Source organism: Capra hircus, chromosome 1, assembly GCF_001704415.2.
Source record: "Capra hircus breed San Clemente chromosome 1, ASM170441v1, whole genome shotgun sequence".
In the NCBI taxonomy this organism is placed as follows: domain Eukaryota; kingdom Metazoa; phylum Chordata; class Mammalia; order Artiodactyla; family Bovidae; genus Capra; species Capra hircus.
In genome coordinates this window covers 57,890,069-57,908,797 of record NC_030808.1, presented here as the reverse complement: position 1 = coordinate 57,908,797, position 18,729 = coordinate 57,890,069, and the positions used below count along the sequence as shown (strand labels likewise).

General features: G+C 41.6%; 1 protein-coding gene across 1 annotated transcript in view; it reads left to right on the top strand.

The window, feature by feature from the left end:
- CFAP44 (cilia and flagella associated protein 44) overlaps nt 303-18,729 on the top strand; it is a 126,205-nt gene continuing 107,778 nt past the window's right edge. Inside the window, exons 1-7 of the mRNA XM_005674928.3 lie at nt 303-514; nt 5,050-5,151; nt 7,668-7,814; nt 8,262-8,421; nt 13,809-13,971; nt 16,247-16,349; nt 18,345-18,561. Coding sequence (XP_005674985.2) covers nt 5,055-5,151; nt 7,668-7,814; nt 8,262-8,421; nt 13,809-13,971; nt 16,247-16,349; nt 18,345-18,561 — 887 coding nt within the window. The 5' untranslated portion in view covers nt 303-514; nt 5,050-5,054. The remainder of the gene's footprint in view (nt 515-5,049; nt 5,152-7,667; nt 7,815-8,261; nt 8,422-13,808; nt 13,972-16,246; nt 16,350-18,344; nt 18,562-18,729) is intronic.

The window sequence follows — 18,729 nt, the reverse complement described above, 5'->3', positions numbered from 1 at the left end:
AGCCAAGTCTATATTTTGTGCACTTAGAGTCCTGCGACCAAAGAGCCCACAACAAAATATTACTCCTAAAGACCAACTGAGATAACATAGTATAAAATAAATACACAAAAATGTCTCTGTGACGTATATCTTTGCTAATGATAGTCTGTGATCAGAGAAGCTTTGAGCCATTTTGTATTATTGGGCATACCTTTCAAAGTGTTCAAGTTACCAATAAAGCATTCTTAGGATAATAATCATAAGCTAGACATACATATTAAACTGGGATGATAAACTAGTAGGATGCTGGGCTGTTTGGCTTTGATCCTGAATCCTGGGCCACGAAATGGGCGGGGCTAGAGGGCGAATGAGATTGAGCTGACCCAGAAAGTCACCTCCGGCAGCGCATGCGCCGGCAGTCCCCTCCCATCTGGAAGGTGTGTTGGCGTTGCTGTGGTAACCGCTGTAAACGGAGAACTGGGACTGATGCTGTGACTGCGAAAGCCAAAAGCCGAGCGCCCGTGGAGTACCTTAGGTAAGCCTGGCAGTTCCCACAACCTCCCCCTCAAATCTGTTAGTGAGTAAGGGCGCCGTGAGCTCTATTTGGACTTCTCTTAAACTGAACTAGTGTTTTCCGGACTTCATTGAAACATATTCCTTATCCTGTCTATGGATCAGTTCGCTAAGCATTTGAAGTGACAGCATTCGCAGGAATGGGGTTCCACACTGTAGATACAAAGTGGACACGGTTCCTGCCTGCAACAAGCTCATAATCTAGCTAGGGAGGAAGACAGAGGACAGCTGGAGTCTGAGTCAGACCCGGCTGAGCCAAAAGCCGGGGAGGTGGGGTGGTTGGTGGGAAAGTGCCTGGGTTCTCAGTCAGCAAGACACCCCATCCCACACTAAGCCGTGTGACACTTGGCAGGTTGACCTGCACTTTAGTTTCCTCATCTAGGCAGGGAAGGTGGTGGTGCTTACTTCATGGAGTTCCTGTTACAATTAACTAGGATAATACAGGTCAAGTATGTAGCACAGGCAAGATACAGTAGGAAATAGCAGCGTACAAGTAGGCGGCATGTCCAGGCAACAGTTGAGTTGTCCCAGTTGGCTACTGACTAAAACTTTCGGGAAGGAGGAGGGGCTGAGGAGGGTTCAGGAAGGGGGAAGGTGACAGGAGATGAACTTCAGACTTTACAGTGAAGACCTTTGTGCCACACCAAGGAATCTGAGTTCTTACTCTGCGGCAACGAGGAACCACAACGTTTTAAACAGGAAGAGCAGCACACTAAAAGCTGAGTTTTAGAAATAATAAGAGGCAGTGTAGAAACGGACCAGAGAAGGGAGAGAATGGGGCTGTGGTAATGGTAGAGGTGAGACAGGATGGGGACCGGAACTAGGATGGTGACGGTAGGGTTAGAAGCAGAGGATGTACACAAAAGGCAGAACTGGACACTGGGCAACAGGACTTGGAAGTCAATTGCATGAGCTGGGTGAGAGGAAAGGATTCAAAGAGGAACTGCTCTGCTTTCTTATCTGTAAAATGTACCTAACTCATGGAGTTTCGAGAAATACGTGAAACAGTCAACAGTATGTGTAAGATCCTCAGAACTGTGCTTGACACATGGTAAACATTAAAAAAACAACAACAACAAAACCCACGAGCTATTATTCTCTCTCCAATACAGTTGTATTTCACACTGTAGAGTAAAAACTGAGTGTCTGTTTTTATGCAGGAATGTATGACTCTCAACGTGAGCATCTCTGGCACCCTGAGTTTGTGAGAGTGGGGACTGACTCTGGAATCTAGGAAATGAATCTGAGTAATGTTACCTTGGGGAGCTCTCTGTCTGGCTTCTAGCCAACCTCCTTCTAGCAACACATATTCTGCATCACTGTGTACTGTAATTTTCTTTTGTCTTTATACTTCTTCAGGGTTGACTCAAAACTTCACAGTCTACCTAGTGAGTTAGTTAACAGGATTAGCCATAGGCTGGAACAGTGAGTGTGAGTCTAATGAAAATAGATGTAAGATAGTTCTACAAATAGACTCCCAAACCTAGCTGCTGCTGCTGCTGCTGCTGCTGCTGCTGCTGCTGCTGCTGCTGCTGCTGCTGCTAAGTCGCTTCAATCGTGTCCGACTCTGTGCGACCCCATAGACGGCAGCCCACCAGGCTCCCATGTCCCTGGGATTCTCCAGGCAAGAACACTGGAGTGGGCTGCCATTTCCTTCTCCAATGCATGAAAGTGAAAAGTGAAAGTGAAGTCGCTCAGTCGTATCCGACTCTTTGTGACCCCATGGACTGAAGCCCACCAGGCTCCTCCATCCATGGGATTTTCCAGGCAAGAGTACTGGAGTGGGGTGCCATTGCCTTCTCCACCCAAACCTAGCTAGTTTAGTTGTATAAGATAGGACATGGTTAGGAACACACAAATAAGGTTTAGTGATTCTAGTTGGCCACAAATGGATTATGAAGAGTCAGTATATAATGAGCCTGCTCACCCCACCCTTGCAGATAGCATAATATTAGGCTACCTTGAAAAAACACAATGTCCCTAACCAGTAAAGTGATGGTTCATATCTTCTGGAAAGTGTCCAGATCCTTCAAAGTACATATAAAATTGGGAGGGGTATATGATGCACTGGGGATTAATTTCTTGATCTGTCCAGATGCTGAAAAAAGTTGAAAATATGTTAGTGAGGAATAGTTGAAAGAATTGAGATGCTTTAGCTTGGAAAAGAGGATCTGGGGAGGAAAGTAAACCAGCTACAATTATTTGAATGGCTATAGTAAACAGAAAAACTTGTCCTATGTGTTCCCAGAAGAATAAGGGCCAAATAGATCCAAGCTGCAGAAAGGGAGATTTCGTATAATATAAAATGAGCTTACTAAGAAATAGAAAGTACTCATTAACAGAATGTGTTCACTCTCTAATATGTTTAAATTGAAGCTGGTGTCTCTTGGTGTTTTCTTTGATTTGTTCCTTTATTCAGGAAGTGATACATTCATCCCTATTTTATATAGTGAGTGTCAGGCACTGTTCTTTGAAAACTTTATTAACTCATTGAGCTCTCAGAACAACCTTGGGAAGTAGGTATTGCACTTTATAGATGAGAGGGCACAGAGAGGTTAAATACTGACTCAACACCCCACAACTAGTAACAGGAAGAGCCAAGACTACTTTTCTAGTGGTGCTGGGCTTGAGCTGTAGATATGTGACTTATCTTGGGTGAGAGGTTGGACCTAATAAGATTAAACCTCTTTCAACTGTCAAGATTTAGTCATATTTATTGAGCCCTCGCTGTATTAAAGAGAATGTATAGTAGTGATAGTATAATGCCCATTTTCCAGGACCTAAAAAGGAGTCTAAATCACTGATCTTTACCTCTGGTTCCTATTCTCTGTCTGCCCAAAAGAATTACATAGGGAGTGAGACCGTAAGAATGCTATGTTGTGAAACATTTTCCAAGTGATTGTAAAGTACAGCCAGAGTTGAGGACTGTGGGTATAAAAGATCTCATTTAATATTTACAATGATTCTGCCAGACAACCTTATCATCCCCATTTTATGTATAAAAGGACTAACAGGTTAAGGGATGTTAGGAGCTTGGACTTTGGCCAAGCTAACCTTTTTTTCTTGGCCAAACAAGTCTCTCTGTCATCAAAGCCTCACCAGGTTACAACTTCCCAATTCCTTCATTCTAAAAGAATTAAAATGAACAAAAAATCAAGAGAGGGTGTCATTGTTATGTCAGTGCAAGAAAACAGATGGATTACAGTCTATGTTCAGAAGATGAAGGCAGGTGGAGTCATCCTACCCTCTCCTGCACTGATCATGTAGTGTAGATCATAGCTGCTTTGGGGAGACAGTCTTTGGAGATCAGAATGGTATAATAATGCAGGAGTTCAGCTAATTTTCATAGTAGCCTTATAAGACGTTTTCTCTACATTCTCGTTTTACAGCAGAGGAATTGATGTAAAGTTTTATTAGCTAAACTTTAGGCAAAACTGGGATTCAAACCTGAATCTAACCACAGATCTGATCCAGATAGAACTTCTACTCGGCCTGCCAGCCATGCCATAGAAGAATGCTGAGGAAACAGGCAATGTTTGGTGCAGGGAAAGGAAAACTTAGAAGAAAGATATAGTAGATGTTTTCATCTACAAGAGCTGCAATAGAGAGGACAGAGAAAACATCTCATGTCTTTCCCCTCCTTAAAGACCTTCAGTGGCATTCAATTGCCATAGAAATAAGTTCTAAACTCCTCAGTAAAACTTAGAGACAATTATATAATCTGCTGCCTGCCTCCTCTTCAATGTCCATTTTACTCTCCTGATCTAGCCAGTAGCCTGCTTTCAGCCCTTCACAGATGCAAGTATCTCTCTGAAGCTCCCTCACTTCCCACTTCATGCCTGGCCAACCTCGTCTAATCTCCTATCTCAAATGCCTCTTTGCTAACTCCAGACATGGTTTCATCTTCTTGCTATATGTGCCCACAGCACCCTAATTTTTGTAAAACTCATTACATTTTAATTGCTTTTTTAATACCTGTCTTTCTAAACAAGCTCCACTAAGTCAAGGGTTGTATCTTTCTAGTTCAGTACTGTAATTTAGTGCCTAACGTAAGACTTGATACAGAGAATATGTCCTCAACAAATATTTAAATATTGAAATTGGTTAGCAACACCAGGGGAATTTGATGATGGAAAGAGGAAGTAGAGGGGATGAACCTGAGGCAGGATGGCAGAGGGTTAATTTTAATGGTGGAGCATTTAGGGAATGATGATGGACTTGGGTGGTGTCCCACTGTGGACCTCTGGAAAACCAGAGGGCACCATGGTGACAAGTTTGCTTGGAGGAAGGGAGTATCTGACTCTATTTTGCCACACTGCAGAGGTCTCTGATGGTAGGTGTGGCCTCCTGCTGGTAAAGTCATTTCTGATACTGTGTAAACATAAGATTGTCAACACATATGGTGTTTGGTGCTTGTGGAATTTGTTGAGCGGAAAAGAATTCTGATTTCTGTCTTATAGCCCTCTCCCTTTCTCTGTCTCAATCTTATGCTTACAGAGAAAATGAAGGAACCAGATGATCAGGATGCTGATGGGGAGAAATCAGATAGATCCAAGAGTGACAGAAGGCAGTCTCATTCCTCTAGATCTCCATCAGGAAGTAAGTAAAGATTGTAGTGTACACTTAGGGTCTTTATTATTAAATTTAGATAAAATAATTTTTAAAGAGTGCATATCTAAGTTTATATGACAGAAAAGTTTACTTGTTTAATTCCTCTACTAAACTCTTAAGTTCTTTAGGGGGCAGATTCTGTGTTTTAATCATTTTATGTCTAGCTCCTAAAGAACAGAGAAGCTACTATCATCTCTATACTGATAGTGACCCATCTTCGCATCTGGTCTGGCTCCTTCCTGTCGGGTCTCTGAGCTCTTTAATGGGCCCCTCTGATACAGTGTAGTGGAAAGAGAACTGGACTTCAGTTTTGAGTCCTGGGTCTACTATTTAGAGATGCTTGATCTTAGATATATTATTTCAGCTTTCTGCACCTCAGTTATTCTACCCACAAAATGACCATGTGAGCTGTCTGAGAATTAAATTGGATACTATACATGGAAGATAGAAGGGAAAGTGAAGATTTTGTAATAGGATTTTTAAAAGAGTGCCAGTTCTTTCTGACTGGGCATCATGGTGTGAGGTAGCTTAGTGGAATCTTGACTTTTTTTAGTTTCTAGCCCTAAGTCTAGCTTCAGAAATACAATTTTTAGTATTCACCTAGAGGAGATCAGGTCCTGGGGAAATCAATTTACTTATAAATTGTACATTAAATTCTTTCAGTTTATCTGAGGCATTATCTGGCCAATCCATGATTTCTCCATATTATGTTTTATTTTAGGTGTTTATCTTCTCTTGCTTGGACTTTTGTAACAAGGATCTCTACTCAAGTCATCCTGACCATACCTCCACTAGAGTTATCCTCCCCAGATATCACTCTCCTCAAAAAACTTCAGTTTGCATCTCTTTTGTTTTTCTATTTACACTCCTCTCTGCTTCCTGCACAGAGGATCGTCTACTGTATAGTTTCCAGTCCTTTGCAGCATTTTCCTGGATGGATGGATTTAATGATAATGACCGTTTGTCCAGCACCACCTGTTAGTTTTTTCTTTCCAAGCTCCACTTTTCCTATCAGTGTCACAGCCCTTCATCTAGGCTCAGAATATTCATTTTTAGAAAAATGATTTACTCCCCTTCGCGTGTATTCACTCCCAATTCCATTATCCAAGCTGGCAGCCTTAATTCATTTCATGGCAGCTTGGGTATCAAGCTTTTAATATTGTAATCTAGAGACAGGGAAATAATATTTGATTGTGATAGTCACATGGAAGAGCTAAGATATCTGTTCAGTGGTATTATTGGAGAATAGTTACCCAAGGGTCCCTGTTGGGGCAATTCAAGAAATGGGGCCACGTCTAGGTGTCCAGGATTATTTCCTTTCCATCCAAATGTATGAATCCTATAGAACCCTATCCTGTTGTCTTGTTCATTGGCTTGGCCCAGCTTTCTTGCCCCATTCATATTAGTCTTGGGCCTTATTTCTCATCTTTTACCTTCATCTCAGCTAGATCTTGGCTCAGACAGTAAAGAATCTGCCTGTGGGTTCCATCCCTGGGTTGGGAAGATCCCCTGGAGAAGAGAATGGCTACCCACTCCAGTATTCTTGCCTGGAGAAATGTCATAGAGGAGCCTGGCGAGCTACAGTCCATGGGGTCGCAAAGAGTCAGACACGACTGAGGACTGACACTTTCACTTTCACAGCTAGATCTGCTATGTGGTTCCACTTATTTCTAGCTCACTTACCATTTCTGCCTTGTTATTCTGAAACTTTACTTGGCCCTTTCACCTGCTTGACATGGTATATTTGAACCACACTCATGTTTGGCCTTGATCTGAATGCTAACTTAGGCCTGTTAGCAGGTCTGTTTTACTCCCATTCCAGTTCTCTTTCTCTTCTAGCTTGTTCTAAAGAGAATAATCTGACTTATTCCTGGGGTATCATTCAGAGATAAATAGTCACACCCAGAGAAGTTTATTCTTGTCTGTGCTTAGTTGCTCAGTCAGCTTTACTTATCTTTGGCATGAAAGTGAAGTGAAAGTTACTCAGTCATGTCTGACTCTTTGCAATCTCATGAACTATGTAGAATTCTCCAGGCCAGAATACTGGACTGGGTAGCTGTTCCCTTCTCCAGGGGATCTTCCAAGCCCAGGGATCTAACCCAGGTCTCCCACATTGCAGGCAGATTCTTTACCACCTGAGCCACTAGGGAAGCCCTTAAAAGGTCCCATATAAATAACAGGTTGGTCAAATCAAATTAAATTGAAAAAATGATAGCAGCATACCAGCCAATCTTTTTTTCTTTACCTTTTACTTTCTTATAAGTCTGTTTTGATAGGAAATAAACTGGTAATGAAGTGAAAATGGAGATTAACTCACAGGAAAAGCTTGAAACAATTTTTGTAAAGCTACAAAAGTGACCAAATAAAATGTTTTTTTAAAGAATTTTTGAGTTTAAAATTCATTCAATTTAGAGTACACATGAATTGGACATATTAGCTTCTTTGAAAGTAAGAAAATGTTTAATTCAAATTTAGAAATTATTAAAACAATTTATTTTTAATAGCTGCTATGAAAGAGGATCACAAGTCTATTGACAATACCATAGGCGAAGGATTTACTGAAGGGGAAGAATCATATATAGAGGATGATGAATCATATGTGGAAGGAAGTTCAAGTTCACTTCAAGATGACTATGCAGAAAGCCTTGAAGGTAATTTTTATTAGTTTTCTATCAGTGATTGTCCCTGTTTTAACTTAACAGTTGTAAATCCATAAAAGAAATGTTTGCAAGGTATGTGGGGAATGATAAAAGAAAGAACATAAAACATATTCTGATAGGGTGGTTTAGCAGCTCTGGAGCTGTATATTTCATTTCTGAGAATCACATACTCATACTGGATTCTTCTGGGCAGTGGGATGGTATAAGGAATGATCCACCCTACATTAGTGAGAATAACTCTTCCTTGAAACTGATCATGTGCTGTCTTTTGAGACTGCTGGAACCACGTGCTCACTTGTGGTACATCCTGTGTTCAGGCCAGAAGTAGTAGTTCCTGCTAGAGTATTATGGGCTAGTTACATTCCTCTTGTCTTCATGAAATATGATATGAGGATTGATCAGACACTCTTCTTAGTTAAAATATTTTTAACTTTTTAGAATCTCGGTATATGGAAACTCCTGCCCCAGATGCAGAAGAGGCAGAGGAAGAAGTTAAGAGGAAAATATCAGAAAGCTTCTTCTACGATTACATGGAGCTTGTCTCAATGCCTTTTGTGACTCCAGATTCAAACATACCGCTGGATCTTCTTACACTTGTGTATCCACTCCAGTCTTGTATAATTTTGGAATTTCAGCTTTTTAGGTCAGGGGTTGGCAAACTATAGCCATGGTCTTAATTTAGACTAAGCTTTTGTTAGAAGCCAAATAACCATAAAAAGAAATAATGCTTTTCTGGCTATCATTTCAGGAGATCTGATGTGAAGGAAACCAGGAGGACTTTTATTCCCATTTATCTCTACCAGCTTGGCACCCTTTTTCAGTGCCTGTCAAGTGAAAATCATTGATCCCCCTTCTTAAAACACTAACATGGCCATTGTCAGGCCTTAGTACTTTCACATTATTTATCAGATAAATTAAAGAGAAGATAACCCTAAGGAGGGAGCAGGGAACAAAAGTACAGGTTTTAATAGGAGAATAAGAGTCTATAGAGAAATATAAAAGTAGGATAATTAACAAGGGGATTTGGGGTTTGCTGTCACTTTATGATGTAGGTTTGTAAGGCACTGGTTTGAAGACAATTTCCATTAAGGCCTTTGTTTAGCAGTTTAGTATGTTTACCTTCCAAAGGGCAGTGATTATGACCACATGGCCTAAACACTGAGGTTTAGGCCCTTTATGAAAGGGGTGCTTACAGAGGTAGGGTGGAGAAGGCAATGGCACCCCACTCCAGTACTCTTGTCTGGAAAATCCCATGGACAGAGGAGCCTGGTAGGCTGCAGTCCATGGGGTCGCTAGGAGTCGGACACGACTGAGCGACTTCACTTTCACTTTCCACTTTCATGCATTGGAGAAGGAAATGGCAACCCACTCCAGTGTTCTTGCCTGGAGAATCCCAGGAACGGGGGAGCCTGGTAGACTGTTGTCTCTGGGGTCGCACGGAGTCGAACACGACTGAAGTGACTTAGCAGCAATAGCAGCAGTACAGAGCTAGGGCAGTGTACTTCCTGACTCAGTTTTGCTTTTTATTTAAAGATTGACCAGATTGTTATTTTAGCTTCTAACTCTGTTTTTCTAATCCTGCTGCTGCTGCTGCTGCTGCTGCTGCTAAGTCGCTTCAGTCGTGTCCGACTCTGTGCGACTCCATAGACGGCAGCCCACCAGGCTCCCCCGTCCCTGGGATTCTCCAGGCAAGAACACTGGAGTGGGTTGCTGTTTCCTTCTCCAATCCTAGGTACAACTAAAACTAATTCACTCTGAAACTTGTAACCTGGAGTTTTCTCTCTTGAGGGCCTTTTAAAAAAATAAATCTGTAGCCCTTGGACCAATGAAAGTTATGCTGTTGGCCTTCTAGCCTATTTTTAAAATGAGGTGGTTTATCAGTCATCTAGAAGCTTCTACTGACATGCACATGCTCAGAAAGCTTCCTGGACCTACTGGCATTATTTCCATGAGGATGGGGCTTTGGGGATATGTACTCTGAAAAACTTCTCGGGTAGTTTTCATTGTGCTGCCTTCTCCTGGCTGTCAACACTAGGGACTTGCTGCTTCAGAATACAAGGATCTCTGTTTTAGAGAGAGATGCCAAGTTTATAAATCAGGGAGCCAGAGAGATCTTGACTTTTGACTCAGTGCATGAATCCTTTCTACTCATGCTGGATGAGTGAATGTGTAAGCTTTGGGCTTGTCTTGATCACTTTCAAAACCAGGGCAGTCACAAAGCAGCTGATCCCATTTTTGAATAGCTTCCATTATTAGAGAGCTCTTCCAGATCTTGAATCAAAATCTGCCTTTATGGATGTCCTGCATTAGACTTTGTCCTACTTTCTGGAGATGGAACCAATAATCTCTGTTTCTTGTGAGAAGCTCCAAGAAGTCAGCTGTCATGTGTGTGCCCCAGGTACTTTTAAAATGCTTTATATATATCAGATTTAAAATTTGTGTCTTCTAAATCAATCAATAAATGTGTAGTTTATAAAATATCACCTAAACCACAGCATAATTTGTAAAAGACACTAAACAGAACTTAAGATAGTGTTTAAACACCATTTTAAAGTGGAGGTCCCAGGTGGCTATGGACGGACAGTGAAGTCCCTAGGCCTTTGGTAAGAAGTTAAGAAAAGATGCCAGAAGGAAGGATGAAGTAAAACACAAGGGAGTTGGAGATGTATCAGAACACATTTTTTACGTTTTTCAGAGCTCTGCTTATGGACTGCCTTGTCTTCTGGGTTTAAAAGGGGGAGTTCAGACACTAGTTATGCATTCATTTATTCATTTAGCCTACTGTGTTCAAGACTCTGGGGGGCATTCCAGGAAACAGATAAATGAGAAGCAATCTCTGTCCTCAAGCAGGTTGTGACTGATTTAGAAAGAGCGTGTCTGAGAAGATACAGTCTTACCCATTCTGCATTGGAAAGGGCTCTCAATCAATGCAGCTGCAAGGCAGAGCTTCCCCCTTGAAATCAGCGATGATAATATTAGATGAATGAGCATGTCTCTGATTCTCTATCATCCAAATTAGTGAGGGGATTGTACCTCATTTCTCTCTTCATAGTTACAAATGTACCTCTAGCCCCCTAGAGTGTTACACTGGTATCTGGGAAAAGAGAGGAAGAAGAAGGAAAGGTGAGAGCAGTGATTAAGGAGAGGGAAAAGGAGAACTTCCTGCCCCATACCAGGCTCTGTCAAGGCTGTATATTGTCACCCTGCTTATTTAACTTATATGCAGAGTGAGTGCAAGCATGCTAAGTTGCTTCAGTCATGTCTGACTCTTTGTGACCCTATGGACTATAGCCCGCCAGGCTCCTCTGTTCATGGGATTCTCCAGGCAAGAATACTGGAGTGGATTGCTGTGCCCTCTTCCAGGGGATCTTCCTGACTGAGGGGATAGATCCAGCATCTCTTGTGTCTCCTGCATTGGCAGGTGGGTTCTTTACCACTAGCACCACGTAGAAAGCTCTATATGCAGAGTGAAAGTCACTCAGTCATGTCTGAGTGTCTATACAGTCTATGGAATTCTCCAGGCCAGAATACTGGAATGGGTAGCGTTTCCCTACTCTAGGGGATCTTCCCAACCCAGGGCTCGAACCCAGGTCTCCCACACTGCAAGTGCTGAGCCACAAGGGAAGCCCATGTGCAGAGTACATTACGTGAAATGCCAGGCTGGATGAAGCACAAGCTGGAATCAAGATTGCTGGGAGAAATGTCAACAATCACAGATATAGATGATACCATTCTAATGGCAAAAAGAGAAGAGGAACTAAAGAACCTCTTGATGAGGGTGAAAAGAGAAGAGTGAAAAAGCTGGCTTAAAGCTCAACATTCAGAAAACTAAATCATGGCATCCAGTCCCATCACTTTGCAAATAGATGGGGAAAAACTGAACACAGTGACAGACTTTATTTTCTTGGGCTCCAAAATCACTGCAGAAGGTGACTGCAGCCGTGAAATTAAAAGACACTCTGGAAGAAAAGCTGTGACAAACCTAGATAGCGTATTAAAAAGCAGAAACATTGCTTTTCTGACAAAAGTCCATATAGTCAGAGCTATGGTTTTTCCAGTAGTCATGTACGGATGTGAGGGTTGGACTGTAAAGAAAGCTGAGCACCGAAGAATTGATGCTTTTGAACTGTGGTGCTGGAGAAGGCTCTTGAGAGTCCTTGGGCTGCAAGAAAATGAAACTAGTCAGTCCAGAAGGAAATCAGTCCTGAATATTCATTAGAAGGACTGATGCTGAAGTTGAAGCTCCAATACTTTGGCCACCTTATGCGAAGAACTGACTCATTGGAAAAGACCCTGATGCTGGGAAAGATTGAAGGTAGGTGGAGAAGGGGATGCCAGAGGATGAGATGACTGGATGGCATCACTGACTCAATGGACATGAGTTTGGCAAACTCTGGGAGATTGTGAAGGACTGGGAAGCCTGGCATGCTGCAGTCCATGGGGTCAAAAAGAGTTGGACACGACTGAGTGACTGAACAATAACAAAATCCAGGCTCTGTTAGATTCTAGTCTTTATTTGTGAGGCAGCCCCAGGTATTCTCCATAAGGCAAGAATAGCTTCATCTAGATCTTAGATCACATATTCATTTGCATTTCTTCATAAGATTCCATTTTAGGCATTTGTGTCTTTAAATTTATAAAATTCCTTTTTCTTGTACAAATGCCCCTGAAATGTTTTCTCTCTCTTTTTCAATTTAACTATTAGGCAATGAGATAGGTATAGTTACTTGTTGTTAGTTATAATTTATATTTCATAATTCAAATTGCACTAGTTAAAATTTGATCATTTTTTAACATCCTACAGATCCTCTTGTTAAAATCTCTGTATAATTTTTTTTTCTGAAAGTATTTACTAACACATATGAGGAATCCTCTAAAATCAGATTAAAAAGAAAACCACGGGCTCAAGAAATAGATACTTGTCTTGTGTACCTTCAACTTTTGTGTTCAGTAATGAATTCTTGGAAAATAAGAATCTATTTAAGTTACACTGTATAATATATTTCTTTGCAAACGATAATTTTTTAATAGGTTGATCTCATTTAATTATTATAGTCATATTTTGGATTATATTAATTTGAACTTGAGTATAGTAACAATGTACATTTGAAAATAGTTTACAGCTCAATTTTTTAAACCTATTTTGAATTAATGAAGTTATACTCTATAGCATCAATGCACACACATTCATCTATATACCTGTGTATACTAGTGATACAGAAAGGAAATGTTAGCAGGAGAGAGGAAAATGAAATTATTTAGGGAGTGCCTTTGCTCCTTGGTGGTGATTTAGTCACTAAGTCGGGTCTGACTGTTGTGACACTGTGGACTGTAGCCTGCCAGGCTCCTCTGTCCATAGGATTCTTTAGGCAAGAGTACTGGAGTGGGTTGCCATTTCCTTTTCTAGGGGATCTTCCTGATCCAGGAATCAAACCTGGGTCTCCTGCATTGCAGGCAGATTCTTTACTGACTGAGCTACGAGGGAAACCTATAGTACTCAAATTGAAAGTTCAACTTTATTTTTTATTGAAAACAAAATTAAAATTAATGTGCTTTCAGGGTTTTCCTAGGAAAATTAAATTATTAACTTAGAGTAAGACAATTTTCACATAATTTAAAAATAAGTTTACATTCAGTTCAGTTCAGTCGCTCAGTCGTTTCCGACTCTTTGTGACCCCATGAATCGCAGCACGCCAGGCCTCCCTGTCCATCACCAACTCCCGGAGTTCACTCAGACTCATGTCCATTGAGTCAGTGATGCCATCCAGCCATCTCACCCTCTGTCGTCCCCTTCTCCTCCTGCCCCCAATCCCTCCCAGCATCAGAGTCTTTAGTTACATTAGTAATACATTAAAAAACTGTTTTGGTATAAAATTTAGCTACTAAGGGTATGGGTTTAAAAAATATATTAATTTCATTGCTTACTCACCGCCACCCCCCATGGTTACTGTGCTTTGCTCCTTTTCCTTAGCAACTTACCCACAGACATTCCTTTGGTTATGACTCCAGAAAGCGGGCCAACCTGAAACTTCTGGAAAGCAGTATCGTGATGTACATAGCTGGGAACCAGTTGATTTTTCTGAATCTGAAAACCAAAGAACAGAGCTACTTGCGAAGTAGCAGTGGAATCGGAATTGGTGTCACTGGGGTATGCCTTTGGTGATTTAGGAAAAGCAACCCAATTGTGGGTTTATTTGGAGTCATGGGATTGCATGAGGTGCACAGCAATCTTTATTCTAAGGCGTTTTCAATTCGTGATTATAACCACTACGTTCACTGACATTAGCTTCATGCAATATTACACTATTTATATTGATATTACTAATATTGTCATCTCATTTTACAGATAAGGAAATGCGGTTAATAGAGGTTGAGTGACTTTCCTAGAGTCATGCAGGTTTTTTACATTAAATGCTATTTTGCCATTCTGCAAAAATCCTAAGATGAATAACATGAGTGGTAGTTCATGTAATAATTAGAGCTAAATGCCAGATAAAATGCAAGTATAGAGTTGAACATTAGGAGATGAAGTATAATTGTCTACTCAGTAATTTCAAATAGTCGACAAAAAGATGTGTGATTTTAAGTCTGTCTCTTCCTTCCTCCCAGGTGTCTGTCTCCATTAGTCATTTTCTCTCTTGTATCTTCACTCTCTGCTTCTTTGGGCATCCTCAGCAGGAAAGAATACTATTAAATCACCTTGTTCTCATTTTAAAAGGCCCCTCTCTGGGACTTCACTGGGGGTCCACTGGTTACCCTTGTTGGGGAATTAAGATCCTGAAAGCCTCAAGCCCTGATTTAAAAAAAAAAAAAAAAAAAGCCCCTTTCTAACCATGCATTCTCTTTACCTACTGACATTTTAAAATATATAATTAGAAAGATGTATTTTTGGCTCTGCCGAGTCTTCGTTGCTGCCCGGGCTTTTCTGTAGCTGCAGAGAGCAGGGGCGGCTCCCTAGTGTGCTGTGGGGGCTTCCCATTGTGGTGGCTGCTCTGGCTGCGGGGCACAGGCTCTCGGGCACCTGGGCGTCAGTGGTTGTGGCTCCCTGGCTCTGGGGCACAGGCTCAAGAGCTGTGACACGTGGCTTTCGTTGCTCTGTGGCATGTGGGATCTTCCCGGATCAGGGGTTGAACTCGTTTCTCATGCATGGGCAGGCACTCTTTACCACTGAGCCACCAGAGAAGCCCTACCCCCTGATTTTTGATCTTTCCCTCAAAGCTGAACTTCTGCTGTCTTCTTCCTATCACCTCACTAAGGTGGCCAATGACCCTATTAGTGGCCACATCAAAAGAATACTTTTCTACCTATCTTACCTGACCTCTGAATAGCAGCGGCTTTTCCCTTGGTTGTTTCTCTACTCTGTGCTCCTTAAAACAGGCATCCCAGATCTGTTCTCACCAGCAACAGGCAGCCTGAGTGGTCCTCTCAGCATCACTGGTGTCAGGAGAAGGGCATCTGTTGAGATTAATCTGTGAGAGACCTCACAGGGAAAGAGAAAGGAGGAGAAATGGACGTGGGTGCTCATACAAGCTGTGGGGCTGTGGGGCTCATACAAGCAGCCCCTATGAGATGCTCAAGAGGGTTTCTAGAGGGATCGTGATCCGAACATCTAATCTTTCCCTTGTGCTTCCTACTGGTTGTGAGCAGACCAGACAGAACTAGTGCAGAGCCTGGTGTGCAGAAATGGGTGTAAAGTTACTGAAAGTGTGAAAGATACAATATTTCTAAGTCAGATGCAGAGGAAATACAGTAAATATTCCCTGGATAAACTATTTGTGTCAATGAACAAAAATAACAGGAATGAACATATGACTCCATCCAATGTATATGGCTATCATTTGAAATGCTAAGATATGTACTGCTGGCTAGGTGAAAGTTGAAAAACTGTGACACAGCTTACTCTGAGACATGAATTTTCTATTCGAGAAGGTAGGTTGATTTGTATGCAAGGTGAACAGTCTGATAATTGTTTTCAAAGAGCGGTTCCCAGATTCAGCAGCACCAGCATCACCTGGGAAAATGATGGACGTGTAAATACACAATCTCAGCTCTCAGCCCCAGTTTACTGCTTCAGACACTCCAGTGTTAAAGCTTGCAGTCTGCGCTTTAATAAGCCCTTCTTGTGATTCTGATGTCTGCTAAAGATTGAGACCCGTGGTTCTAGCTCTTCAGATGGCAATTTAAAAAACTGTAGAGTTAAACATGACTCTTAATGAAAGTAATACTTAAGGGCGTACCCTTCTAGTTCTCAGTTTAAATTATATCCACTGTCAAGTATTTAGTAGATATCCAGCTTTGAGTTTTCTGTTGGAGTGGATCCTAATAAACTAATTATAAAGTAACAGGTTCTGAATACTTATTAATATAACTATTTATATGAAAATCTCCCTTTTAATACTTTAGTGACCTTTTGTTTTTTATAGGTTCACCCTGATAAAACTTATTTCACGGTAGCAGAAAAAGGAGTTTTCCCAAAGATAATCATTTATGAATATCCTTCAATGAGGCCCTATAGAATCCTTCAAGGTGAGTCTTAGAATCTTTAAAATATCTCACGTTTAAGGTGAACAGAATTCTCAAGATGACCTCACGTTACTGTAGCAGTCAGGGTCTGCCAGAGAAACAGAACGGATTGGAGAGAGAAGAGAGATTTATTTGGAGGAATTAGCTTATATAATTGGGGGCTGGCAGATCTGAAGTTTGTAGGGAACACTCACAGCATGGAAATTCTTGGGCGGGAATTGATTCTATGTCTTCAGGCAGAAGTTCTTCTTCCTAGGGGAAACCCCAGTTCTGCTTCTTCCTGCTTGCAGCTGATGGGATGAGGTTATTAAGGATGATCCACTTTTTGGTTCTTTCTTAGGATTTTCATCTCTTTGCTGACATTGCTCTTCTGCTCTTAATGTTGGCTACTTTATCCATTAGAGCTCTTAGCATATTAATTGTAGTTGTTTTAAATTCCCAATCTGATAATTCCAGGATCTATGCCATATCTGGTTGTGATGAATGCTTTATCTCTTCAAGTTGTCTTTTTTTTTCTTTTTTTTTTTGCTTTTTGGTATGCCTTTTTTCTGAATAGCGAGACATGATGTATTGGGTAAAAAGAACTGCGGTAAACAGGCTTTTGGTAACCTGGTGGTAGGTTGCGAGGGAAGGAAAGAATTCTTTAGTTCTATGATTAGGTCTCATTTTTTTGGTGAGCCTATGCCTCTGAACTCTGAACTTCACAAACATTTCTCAGCATTCTCTCCCAGCTTAGGTGGGGGAGGATGGCTGAGTTGAATATTTCCTTCCGCAGGGCAGTTAGGCTGCTGATAAACCCCAGCTCTTCAGGCTCTGGTTAATTAGTTAATGAGTTTCCCCTGAGGGCAGACCTTATTAAGACCAGAGGACTCTGGGTATTTCAAAATGGCTCCTTTCTCCTTCCCTCTCCTGGAATCCTCTGGAGATTTTTTTCTGGATATTTTTAGTTTAGGAATCTAGTCAAGCTCCTGGAGATAAATCTCACAACATTGTTGGGGCCACCTTGTGGCTGGTTCCCCTGGAGTTTTTAATTCTCAGACTTATCCACACAGCCTCCTGCAACCAGAGTTCAGGTTTTATTGCGGGCAGTGGTTCCTGAAGCTGTTTTGGCTGTTTCCGCTTGGAAATCTCTGCTGTGGTGACTTGCTGCTGCTGCTAAGTCACTTCAGTCGTGTCCGACTCTGTGCGGCCCCACAGATGGCAGCTCACCAGGCTCCCCCGTCCCTGGGATTCTCCAGGCACGAACACTGGAGTGGGTTGCCATTTCCTTCTCCAATGCATGAAAGTGAAAAGTGCAAGTGAAGTCGCTCAGTCGTGTCTGACTCTTAGCGACCCCATGGACTGCAGCCCACCAGGCTCCTCCGTCCTTGGGATTTTCCAGGCAAGAGTCCTGGAGGGGGATGCCATTGCCTTCTCTGGTGGTGACCTGAGTATCTCTATATTTTCCTGTCGGTCTCTCGGTTCTCAGGGGCAGGGCTTTGCCCCGGTTTCTTCCCTCTCTTACAGATTCAAGAAGAGCTGTTGGTTTTTTTCGTCTTTTCAGCTTTTTATTTGTTGTTAGGATGGAATGGTAACTTCTTAGCTCCTCACATGCATAACCAGAAACCGAGAGTCATCATTTTTATTTTGTGAAAAATTCAGTGGCAGTTTTTAAATTGACTTCTCTCTGCTGTCTAACATGTTTTTGTTAGACATGCTGTCTAACATGTCTTCCCTGCTTCGTAAAATAGAATATATTCTCAATGCATCTTTCTCAGGCAAAATGTGGTTAAGACTTCTTCACCCTTACCCCTTCCCTCCATATTGTGTAATACATTCTCCAGCCAGAGGTGATGAATGGTTTTGAAATTGTTTCTTTATGGGATTCTTGACATTCTTCCACCAACGCACATCACTACGGGTGTTCTCTCTTGCTTTTTTATTTTTGAAATAATATAGTTTTGAAAGTGAAGTGCTATTTCTGTTATTAGACTCCCATTCATCTCCTCATCCTTTCAGATGGAACTGATCTGGCCTATGCGTACGTGGACTTTAACTTCGATGGTACCCTGCTGGCTTCTGTCGGTGGCAGCCCTGATTACACCCTGACCATCTGGAACTGGAAAGAAGAGAAGCCTATACTGAGGACAAAAGCTTTCTCCCAGGAAGTTTTTAAGGTTACTTTCAATCCTGAAGATGATGAGCAGCTCACTACCGCGGGATCAGGCCACATCAAGTAGGTTGCACACATGATACAGATGCTAGTTGTTTATTGTTAGGACCTTTTCTAAGAGGTTTGATCAGCTGCAGACTTTTGCTGATGTTAACATTAGGATACTTTTTAAATGCGTTATGTTGAAAACTAACTATAGTGCAACTTTTCTAGCTGGTTATGGAGATTTTA